The following is a 12,174-nucleotide window of genomic DNA, read 5'->3' on the forward strand; positions in this document are numbered from 1 at the left end:
ATAACCACACACACACACACACACAAGCAACCACACACACACACACACACACACATACACATAACCACACACACACACACACTTCGTGGCCGTCACTTCATCATTTCATATTGTAAATCAGCTCTATTGGCTGTAATAACTTCAGTGAGTTGACCTTTGACCTTTGACCTGGATCAGAGCAGACTGTGTTTACCAACCAGGTAACATGGATCAACATGTTGACAGATCTGGATCCAGACAGACTCGATCTAGACCTATCTGACCCCCTCCTCCAGCCTGTAAACACCAACCATCGGACTCTGGACCCCTGGGTGAGGGCCCCTGGGGGCCCCGGGGTCGGTTATAAAGCTGCTGCTGGCCTCCTGTCTGCAGGTTCCTGAGTGTCCCAGCAGGATGGACGTGGTTCAGACATCGATGCTGCTGCTGCTGCTGGCGGCGCTCGGCGCCACCGTAGAGCCGAGCCCCGAAAACTGTCACGGCCTGAACGCCACGCTGAGGAGGGAACACCTGCACAAGGTGAGGCTCATTCCATTTATACATCCATTTATGGTCAATTTGGGTCTTTTTTGATAATTTTGTGTAATTTTTTGGTCAGTTTTTACATCTATTTTTGGTCATTTTGTGTCTTTTTGGTCAATTTGTGCCTATTGCGATAATTTATTGTCATTTTTTTGGTAATTTTTTACATCTATTTTTGGTCATTTTGTGTCTTTTTTGGTCCAAACGTGGAAAAATGATTTGGTTTTTTTAGCTTTTTTTTTGCTAGCATGATTAACATGCTATTGATTGGCCATTAATGTTAGCATGCTATCGATCGGCCGCCAACGTTAGCATGCTATCGATCGGCCGCTTACGTTAACACGCTATCGATTGCCAGCTAACATTAACACGCTATCAATCGCCAGCTAATGTTAACACGCTATCAATCGCCAGCTACTGTTAACACGATATCGATCGCCGGCTAACGCTAGCATGCTATCGATCGGCCACTAACGTTACCACGCTACCGATCACCGGCTAATGTTAAGACGCTATTGATCGCCGGCTAACGTTAGCATGCTATCGATCGGCCACTAACGTTAGCATGCTATCGAGGGGCTGCTCACATTACCATGCTATCGATCTCCAGCTAACGTTAACACGCTATCAATCGCCAGCTAACGTTAACACGATATCGACCGCCAGCTAACATTAACACGCTATCAATCGCCGGCTAACGTTAGCATGCTATCGATCGGCCGCTCACATTACCATGCTATCGATCTCCAGCTAACGTTAACACGCTATCAATCGCCAGCTAACGTTAACACGCTATCAATCGCCAGCTAACGTTAACACAATATCGATCGCCGGCTAATGTTAGCATGCTATCGATTGCCGGCTAACACTAGCATGCTATCGATCGGCCGCTAACGTTACCACGCTACCGATCACCGGCTAATGTTAAGACGCTATTGATCGCCGGCTAACGTTAGCATGCTATCGATCGGCCACTAACGTTAGCATGCTATCGAGGGGCCGCTAACGTTAACATGCTATCGACCGCCAGCTAACATTAACACGCTATCAATTGCCGGCTAACGTTAGCATGCTATCGATCGGCCACTAACGTTAGCATGCTACCGATCACCGGCTAATGTTAAGACGCTATTGATCGCCGGCTAACGTTAGCATGCTATCGATCGGCCGCTAACGTTAGCATGCTATCGAGGGGCCGCTAACGTTAACATGCTATCGACCGCCAGCTAACATTAACACGCTATCAATCGCCGGCTAACGTTAGCATGCTATCGAGGGGCCGCTAACGTTAACATGCTATCGACCAACAGCTAACGCTAACACGATATCAATCGCCGGCTAACGTTAGCATGCTATCGATCGGCCGCTCACATTACCATGCTATCGATCGGCCGCTAACGTTAGCATGATATTGATCGGCCAATAAAGAAAATACTCCGCCCATGTGTGGACCCTTTGTCTCGGTCTGACCCGCCCCCCGTCCTCCTGCAGGTCTTCGGGGACTGGGTCCTGGTTTGGGGCGTGACCAACAATAACGAGGAACTGAACTTCATGCAGAACGTCTCCAGCTCCCACTTGGAGCTCCGCCTCCTCGCTGACAACAAGACCGTCACCTACACCGAGAGGAACATGCACAAGTGAGTCTCCAGAGACCAGAGACCAGGATCAGTTAGACCACAAGATCACCGAGACCAGGAGACCCTGACTCAGCATTCTGCTAAGCTTTACACACACACACACACACACACACACACACACACACACACACACACAAACACACACACACACAACCACACAACCCCACACACAACCACACACACACACACACACACACACACACACACACACACACACACACAACACACACACACACGAGTTCTCTGTGAGGACTAGCTGACTCAGCTATAATGAGTCTTTGTTGTGTAGTTGTGTAGTTGACTCTGACAGTGCGTGTGTGTGTGTGTGTGATCATCCTCAGTCTGAAGCTGTTTGTTTGTTTGTTTGTTTGTTTCAGGAACGCGTCGTGCACCACCTACGTCTTCAACATGTCTCTGACTGACGACCACATCCTGCGCGCGCTTACCGTCTCTGCCAGTCAGTAATAACAATAATAACAACTAGAAAATTTCCTCTGGGGAAATTCTGAAAGGGCCACGGGGGCTACTGCCGGTGTGTGTACACTATGATGAGATTCTTCAGAGATTTATAACTATGCCCTTTAACCTCAAAATATGTGTGTGTGTGTGTGTGTGTGTGTGTGTGTGTGTGTGTGCGTGTGTTTGTAATTAAAATCACATAAAGTTACCTGTGTGTGCGTGTATGAAGCATGTGTATGCATGTGTGAGGAGTGTGCGCACTTTAGTGCACGCGTGTGTGTGTAACTGTAACTGTAATCACATCAAAGATCAACAGAATTAACTGCAGCTGTTAATGTTCCGAAAGAGTGACAGCAGAGGTGGACAGACTGGAATTTCTGGCCTCGAACAGAAAGCATTTTTGTCAAAACCATAATACCTATCATTGATCCGACTTCACTTTGAGCGTCCTGAGTTCCTCCTGAACGTCTACATATGTTTTTTTTTAAGAAAAATTTAAAAATAGCTTTGTTAGAGCGATCTAAAAAAACTGTTCCATCTTCCTTTTTTTCGAAATCTTCCTGTGTTTTTAATATGGGAGCCAATGAGGCTGTTGGTGGTGTTGGTGGATCATCTGTGCGTCCTACGCCCAAACTATAACTCTGACAGCTTTACCAGAGGATTGTGAGGGAGAAGACTAATTTTCCTATGTTTCTATGTATAAATTATTTCTGTAGAGTGGAATTTGCGGCCTGGAGCGCAGTTTTAAAATTTATTTTTTGACAGTTTTTTCTCTCCCTCTACACTCTGGTGATGATGTCACACACTCTGACACGAACATTCCGTGCAATACACACCCATTATAATCTCAGAATTTCTCCAAAAATGATCATGGTCATTGAACAGGGATTGATAAAAAACTATATGACCTATCGAAACGTGGATTAATACACCGATACACAAGACTTGTGTCTACTGTTTAAAGTTTAAATGGAGTCTCTAGGTGAAATTATGCCGGAGAAGTAGACATCTGAAAATCTTCAATTATTGTTCTTTTTCAATCATTTTTTGTCGGCCGTCCCATTCACTTCAATGCAAAATTTTGGGCAGTTTTTCGCGACTTATGTCGCGAAAAATTCATATTCCGTAGAGAAAAGTAATAGCACACCGATCCCGATCAAACCGCACGTTTTGATATATAATTTGTAGCGGGACGAAATTGCATCCGGAAGAGGAAGAAGAAGAAATCCACAGTATAACAGTAGTGCAGCACTGGTCCCTGCAGATATTGCTGTATGGGACCAGTGCTGGTGCGATTGCCCCGAGGCCCTAATTATAATAATAATAACAATAGCAGAAATATCTTTAAAAATGGTTCAAGTAACATCTCTTAGTTTGCTCTTAAAAATAAAAAAACAGTGTGTGATACTGAGCTACAGTTCTTATGAAAAGGCTTTTATTAATATAATGTAATAATATATCATTAATATATGAGAGTTATAACTATAATGATGAAGTATTATGAGCAGATTTTAACACATTATTACTGTGTTTATAATGTTAAAGACTTCCTGTTGATGCTGTACTGTTGTTTATCATCACTGCTGTGTGTGTGTGTGTGTGTGTGTGTGTGTGTGTGTGTGTGTGTTCCAGCGGTGGAGACTGGTGGAGTTGTGAGTCCGTACATAGAGAACGGTTTCATAGTTTTCCATGAGACCTGCGACGGCTGTCTGTCCTTAAGCTACATCGAAGTAACGGAAGATTTATTCCCAAACATCACATACCTGCTGAAATACAGTAGGACACACACACACACACACACACACACACACACACACGCACACACTGACCAAAAAAAGACACAAAATGAGAAGACAGAATAACCAAAAAAAAAAACCAGAAGACACAAAATGACAAAAAAGACACAAAATGACCCACAAAAAAGACACAACAACAGACAGAAAAACACAAAAAAAAGACACAAATGACCAAAAAAGACACAAAATGACTTACAAGGACATGAAAAGGATTCAAAAATGGACAAAATAGCCCAAGACTCCATAGAGTTAAGTAAAGCTTATTCAAGTGTGTGTGTGTGTGTGTGTGTGTGTGTGTGTGTGTGTGTGTGTGTGTCAGGGAGGGAGGGGCACCACCTTGATGTTGACGTGTTGAAGGAGGACCACAACAATCACACCCGACATGCCAAATGTGACGGGTACTCCACCGACGACGAGCCGTTCATCTACGACGGAGCTGCAGGTCAGTCACACATTCAGAATAATGATAATAATAATAATAATAATAATAATAGTAATAATACAAATTGACCAATAATAGATGTAAAAATGACACAAAATTATCGAAATAGACAGAAAATGACCAAAAATAGACATAAAATTGATCAAAAAAATGACACAAAATGACCGAAAAAGACAAAATAATCTAAATAGACACAAATTCACCAAAAAGATGCAAAATGACCCAAAATAGATGTAAAAATGACCAAAAAATGACACAAAATTATTGAAAAAGACGCGAATTGACCAAAAATAGAGGTAAAAATCACTTTAAAAATGTGTCATAGCTTTTTGTTTCCACCCCGTCTGTTCCCAGATTTCTGTCATAAGACGTCTGGTGCGGAGCCGATCGTGGGAGTCGAACCGACGGTCCTGGTTCAACCTGCTGCAGAGTCCTGAGGGTCTACCAGAGTCCTGAGGGTCTACCAGAGTCCTGAGGGTCTACCAGAGTCCACATGAACCACAGGAAGTTCTGTTCAACAATAAAATAACAGCAAATAGAAACAACTGGACGTGTGTGTGTGTGTGTTTTCAGTGGCTTTATATTTAATCTGGACATTTTCTGGGCTGAAAATGATCCAACACGCCTTTATTTTGTTGGGTTTACATATTTTAATTCTAATAAAAACAGCGTACAGTCCCAGTGGGTATGACCGTGTCTCAGGAAAGCAGTCAACGTGTCTGTCAATGTCCATACTGGTGTCCTCTGTTTCCAGCAACACGTTCCAGTCTGAACAGTCAAACAATCCTTTAGAGCCTCAGCAGCCTCTTAGTGTTGTTATTTGTTCCACTAGGGTCAAAATTTTAGTTACTGCGCAGTTTTTCATTTTTATCAATGACAACACCTAAATATGTGACTGTATTCTTCACAGGGATGCCATTCACTTCAAATTGATAATTGATTGATAATAATAATAATAATAATAATTATTATTATTATTATTATTATTATTATTATTATTATTATTATTATTATACCATCAGAATAACAACAACAGTCATTAATTCATCCAATCAGCAGGTGGCGGTAAAGCGCACCACTGTTCCACTAGGGTCAAAATTTTAGTTACTGCGCAGTTTTTCATTTTTATCAATGACAACACCTAAATATGTGACTGTATTCTTCACAGGGATGCCATTCACTTCAAATTGATAATTGATTGATAATAATAATAATAATAATAATAATAATTATTATTATTATTATTATTATTATTATTATTATTATTATTATTATTATTATTATTATTATTATACCATCAGAATAACAACAACAGTCATTAATTCATCCAATCAGCAGGTGGCGGTAAAGCGCGCCACTGTGACGTCAGGCCGGGAGCAACGAGAAGAAGCTGCGTCGTCACTTCCGGCAGATATTATTTCCAACATGGCGTCCAGCGGACTGAGGCTGAACTTCTGGGAGAACGGACCCGCTCCGGGCCAGCTCTACTCCCTGTCCGGCCCCGGGGCCACCGGGGCGGGCTGCGGGCCGGTCAGACACACGCTGTGAGTGCCCCAGCACCGGGAGGAACCGGCGGAGCCCCGGGGGGAGATAACCCGAACCACCGGGGCCCCGCCGGTTCCTGCTGTCTCATCATGATGCTAAGCTAACGGCTAGTTTACCTCCGTGTTAAAGGCGTTTACAGATGAATATAAATAAATTAAAAACCAGTTAAATAACCTAAAGAGTAGATTAAAGTGATGTGGTTTGTTTTAGAGCTGTAAATGTCACGTGTGGTTCCGTTTCTGTCTGTTTAGCTGACTAACTGTTAGCTGAGGTAGTTAGCCACCGGCAGCTAACTCACAATAATAGTAATACTGTCTTTAATCACAGGAAACACACATTTACTTTAATCATTTAATTTACAAACAAGATGGAGACTGAAATGTGTTTGTGTGAGATCGTGAATTTAATTAGGCTAAACAAATGTTAAATGTTCAAATTAAAACCGAAAACAAACAATAGAAAAAATGTAATTATATTAAAAAATGACTGAAGAAAGAAACTAAAAACAGGAAAAAAATGTAATAAAGAAACTAAAACAGACAAAAAGAAACTAAAAAAATATATCAAAAAAAGAAAGTAAAGAAAAATTTAACTAAAAAAAGACTGAAGCAAGAAACTAAAAACAGAAAAATTAAAATATAAAATGTATTAAAATTTGTTTTGTTACAAATAAAAATAATCTAAATTTTAATTGAGAACTTATTCTACAGTCATGTCAAAAAAATTAACTATATTGATATTTGCATTATGTACTAATTCCATATCACATTTAAAAAATATATAAACGATTAAAAAATGACACAAAATTATTGAAATAGATGTAAAAATGACTAAAAAGACACAAAATGACCACAAATATATGTAAAACTAGTAGAAATGAGGCTAAAACCAGACATTTAAAAAAAGATAAAGTCTAATAACTAGCAAACAAGCTCAAAAAACATTTTAAAACTGACTGAATTTTAAAACAAAAATTCACAACAGAACCTTATCGCGAATTGTTTGGATTGACTTTGTTGTGTGTATTTTATATGTGTGTATATATACATGATGGCAGCAGTTCGTGAATTTAGAAAGAAAATTGTGAATTTAATTAGACTAAACACATATACACATTTGTTGTGTTCTTAATGAAATAAACTATTAATATAGGTCATATACGGCACATATTCTGAAAAATGAATAATATGCATAGATTTAATTGAACTTTATTAGCTTCACTCGTATTATTTATTACATTTACAACCATAAAGATGTCAGTCAGCCTTCTACCTTCACCACACACACTTTACAGTCTTCACTCATTATTATTATTATTATTATTATTATTATTATTATTTCTTCTCCTTTCTCATATGGTTTTGCCTCGTGTTGGCAGCTTCCTGTTCATCTTGAAAATGAAACCTTTCTTTCACCTCTCTTCTGCTCCTCCTCCTTTTTCTCTCTCCTCCTCCTCCCCTCTCTCTTTATCTCCTCTCCTCCTCCTCTCTCCTCCTCCTCCTACTCCTCTCTCTCCTCCTCCTCCTCCTCTCTCTTTATCTCCTCCTCCTCCTCTCTCTCCTCCTCCTCCTCCTCTCTCTTTATCTCCTCCTGCTCCTCTTCTCCCTCTCCTCCTCCTGTCTCATATGTTTTTGCCTGGTGTTGGCGGCTCTCGCTCTTTATCTCCTCCTCCTCCTCTCTCTCCTCCTCTTCTTCCTCCACCTCCTCTCTCTCCTGCTCCTCCTCCTTTTTTGTCTCTCCTCCTCCTCTCTCTCCTCCTCCTCCTCTCTCTTTATCTCCTCCTGCTCCTCTTCTCCCTCTCCTCCTCCTGTCTCATATGTTTTTGCCTGGCGTTGGCGGCTCTGTTGTTGTTGTTGTTGTTGTTGTTTACGTGTGATGTGGTCTCCATAGTAACCCCATGGTGACGGGGACGTCGGTGCTGGGCGTGAAGTTCACGGGCGGCGTGGTGATCGCGGCGGACATGTTGGGCTCCTACGGCTCTCTGGCTCGCTTCAGGAACATCTCCCGCCTCATGAAGGTCAGACACAATGTTTTTATTTCTCCTCCGTGGCGGTGAACGCGTCCCGTTGAAGCGCTGACGGTGTTGTGGTGTGTTTCAGGTGAACAACAACACCATCCTGGGCGCGTCGGGGGACTACGCCGACTACCAGTACCTGAAGCAGGTCATCGAGCAGATGGTGTAAGCTGACGGAGACGGGAGGACGTTGTGTTTGCTGCTACTCGCTCTGTGTTCAGATGTTAAATCTTGTGTTTGCTGCTACTCGCTCTGTGTTCAGATGTTAAATCTTGTGTTTGCTGCTACTCGCTCTGTGCTCAGATGTTAAATCTTGTGTTTGCTGCTACTCGCTCTGTGTTCAGATGTTAAATCTTGTGTTTGCTGCTACTCGCTCTGTGTTCAGATGTTAAATCTTGTGTTTGCTGCTACTCGCTCTGTGTTCAGATGTTAAATCTTGTGTTTGCTGCTACTCGCTCTGTGTTCAGATGTTAAATCTTGTGTTTGCTGCTACTCGCTCTGTGTTCAGATGTTAAATCTTGTGTTTGCTGCTACTCGCTCTGTGTTCAGATGTTAAATCTTGTGTTTGCTGCTACTCGCTCTGTGTTCAGATGTTAAATCTTGTGTTTGCTGCTACTCGCTCTGTGTTCAGATGCTAAACGTTGTGTTTGTGTTCCGTCAGCATCGACGAGGAGCTGCTGGGAGACGGACACAGCTACAGCCCCAAGGCCGTCCACTCGTGGCTCACCAGGGTCATGTACAACCGCCGCAGCAAGATGAACCCGCTGTGGAACACCGTGGTCATCGGAGGATTCTACAACGGAGACAGGTCGGAGAAAACTCTTCTTCTTCAGCTCTCTGTAGTTAGAGCAGGGCTCTCACACTCTAGTTACCTGGGGGACGCTGGAGGCAGCGCCGAAACGACAGAAAAAAACTAATTTACATAAAAAAGATACAAAATGACCAAAAAAAAGACGCAAAATGACAGAAAAAAACTAAATTATGTAAAAAAGATACAAAATTAGTAAAAAAAAAAAAAAAAAAAAAGGACACAACATTACGACCCCCCCCCCCCCCCACAAATTTTCTAAAAAAACCCCCCCAAATTTACCAAAAAAGACACAAAATTACGATAAAGACACAATTTCTAAAAAAACCCCACAAATTACCAAAAGAAGATACAAAATGACCCAAAAAATTCACAAAATTACCAAAAAAGACACAAAATGACATTACATAACATTTCCATTTCTTGTGGTAACAACAACACGGCAGATAATAATAATAATAATAATAATAAACGGTCCGGTAGCAGCTGCCTTTCTTTTTGTTAACGTCGTCATAGAAACAAGGTAAACAAAGCTCCAGCTGGATAATAAAGGGACCTTCCACACAACATTCATATAAAACTCACATTAAACTTTCATATCAAGGAGGGGGCCACAAAATATCGCCACGAGGGCCACAATTGGCCCGCGGGCCGCTAGTTTGAGACCCCTGATTTAGATCTATTCAGATGGAGTCGGTTTAATGGAGCTGTGTTCCTCTACTCTCAGAATCAGTCGATAGTTTGAAGTGGTTTGTTCCAGTCAGGTTGTAAGTCTTTGCTCTTCGATAAACGTGAAATCATTTTACCGCCTTCTCTCCTCCCTCCAGTTTCCTTGGTTACGTGGACAAGCTGGGCGTGGCCTATGAGGCGCCCACAGTGGCCACGGGCTTCGGAGCGTACCTGGCTCAGGTGAGTCAGTCTGTGATGTCACACAGGACAGGAGAGGCTGTTTACACAGAGCAGATTTAGGTCCTATTTTTTTTTTTTTTGGTTCATTTTGTGGGTTTTTTGTCTTTTTTTGTGTAAATTTATGTCCTTTTTGTGCAATTTTACATCTTTTGTGTCATTTTACTAAAAACAAGGGCCGTGAACAAGCTGTTGAGTTCTTTTCTGAATATTTGGTCCTGTTTTCTGTTGTCTCCTGATATATTTCTATAATATAAAATGTTTTTTCCACTTCCTGTGTGTGTGCAGCCTCTGATGAGGGAGGTGGTGGAGAACAAAGTGGAGATCACCAAGCAGGAGGCGCGGGACCTGGTGGAGCGCTGCCTCAAAGTGCTCTATTACAGAGACGCTCGCTCCTACAACAGGGTCAGCCCACTTCCTGTTTACATCTGACTCTTATTAGATTAGTTTATTATTAAATGTTTAATTTAATGTTAATAAATTCTGTTTCAGCATGAGATCGCCATCGTCACAGAGGAGGGCGTGGAGATTATCGGCCCTCTGTCCTCAGAAACCAACTGGGACATCGCCAACATGGTCAGGTGGGTCACAGCGCCTGGGATTTTCAAAATAAATCCACTTAGAAGCAGCTGGAGAGCTTTTATTTTCAAGAAGGTGGAGGATTTTTATTTTCAAGGAAGGTGGGGGGCTTTTATTTTGAAGAAAGTAGACAGTTTTTTGTAAGGAAGGTGGGGGGCTTTTATTTTGAAGAAAGTAGACAGTTTTTTTTAAGGAAGGTGGGGGGCTTTTATTTTGAAGAAAGTAGACAGTTTTTTTAAGGAAGGTGGGGGACTTTTATTTTGAAGAAAGTAGACAGTTTTTTAAGGAAGGTGGGGGGCTTTTATTTTGAAGAAAGTAGACAGTTTATTAAGGAAGGTGGGGGGCTTTTATTTTGAAGTAGCTAGAGAGCTTTTATTTTGAAGTAGCTGGAGAGCTTTTATTTTGAAGTAGCTGGAGAGCTTTTATTTTTAAGTAGCTGGAGAGCTTTTACTTTGAAGCAGCTGGAAAGCTTTTATTTGGAAGCAGATAGAGAACTTTTATTTTGAAGCAGCTGGAAAGCTTTTATTTTGAATAAGGTAGAGAGCTTTTATTTTGAAGCAGGTAGAGAGCTTTTATTTGGAAGCAGCTGGACAGCTTTTCAAGAAATGTGGTGGGGTTTTACTTTAAAGCAGCAGGAGAGTTTTTATCTTGAAGCAGCTGGAGAGCTTTTATTTTGAATAAGGTAGAGAGCTTTTATTTTGAAACGGGTAGAGAGCTTTTATTTTGAAGCAGTAATACTAATAAATTAAGTAATAATACATTTATAAATGTATAAATCCTTTATTAATTTCAGGATTTATTTGATAGCCAAATGCATTTATTTGATGGACCTTTATTATTTATGTATTTATTTATGAATGAATTAAAATAAATCCAGTTAAAACTATAAACTAATCTGTGTTTGGTTGAACTCTGAAGTATTTAATTCTTATTATTGATTATTGTTCTTGTTTCTCTGCAGCGGGTTCGAATGAAGACGTTCTGCATCAAAGACAACCGCAACTTTTCTTTCACAGTTTAGTTTTTTTTCTCATGTTCATTGTAACTTTTGTATAATGGAAAATAAATGTGACCAAAAACAGTTTCAAACGTGTTTTACTGGTTTTATTTGTGTGTTTTGTGTGGAAGAATGTGGTCAAAGTTTAAAAACCTCAAACTGGAAAAGTCCAAGATGAAACGATGATTTCTATCACAATATATAATATATTATTATTCAGTTGGACACACTACATTTACAACCTTTTCAGGCTCATTTTGTCTTTTTAGAATTGGACTTGTTTATGTATATAATGCACATTAGATCAAATATATTTATATTTTAATTTCTGTCGTTCGTTGGTATTACATTTTAATCCACAAAAAAATTGTTTCCTTTGAAATTGTTTAATTTACCCCAAATCCAGTGGATATTTGGTCAAATTAGTCCATAAAATAATACAAAATAGAAGCTTTTAAAGATGCAAATTGAC

At 40.7% G+C, this 12,174-nt stretch overlaps 2 protein-coding genes across 2 annotated transcripts; both read left to right on the top strand.

Moving 5' to 3' along the window:
* Positions 1-313: 313 nt before the first annotated feature.
* On the top strand, positions 314-5,372 carry LOC131985332 (saxitoxin and tetrodotoxin-binding protein 1-like). Its single transcript, XM_059350390.1, has 6 exons — positions 314-516; positions 2,011-2,156; positions 2,534-2,613; positions 4,248-4,391; positions 4,731-4,853; positions 5,208-5,372. Exons 1-6 carry the CDS (start codon positions 394-396, stop codon positions 5,288-5,290), a joined length of 699 nt encoding a protein of 232 aa, XP_059206373.1. The 5' UTR covers positions 314-393; the 3' UTR covers positions 5,291-5,372.
* Positions 5,373-6,238: 866 nt separating this feature from the next.
* On the top strand, positions 6,239-11,798 carry psmb4 (proteasome 20S subunit beta 4). The gene is made up of 8 exons (XM_059350830.1): positions 6,239-6,397; positions 8,289-8,415; positions 8,498-8,577; positions 9,074-9,220; positions 10,048-10,129; positions 10,415-10,531; positions 10,619-10,707; positions 11,667-11,798. The coding sequence occupies exons 1-8, from the start codon at positions 6,279-6,281 to the stop codon at positions 11,677-11,679; spliced, it is 774 nt and encodes a 257-aa protein (XP_059206813.1). The 5' UTR covers positions 6,239-6,278; the 3' UTR covers positions 11,680-11,798.
* The last annotated feature ends 376 nt before the right edge of the window (positions 11,799-12,174 follow it).

Source organism: Centropristis striata, chromosome 14 (assembly GCF_030273125.1).
Source record: "Centropristis striata isolate RG_2023a ecotype Rhode Island chromosome 14, C.striata_1.0, whole genome shotgun sequence".
Classification (NCBI taxonomy): Eukaryota; Metazoa; Chordata; class Actinopteri; order Perciformes; family Serranidae; genus Centropristis; species Centropristis striata.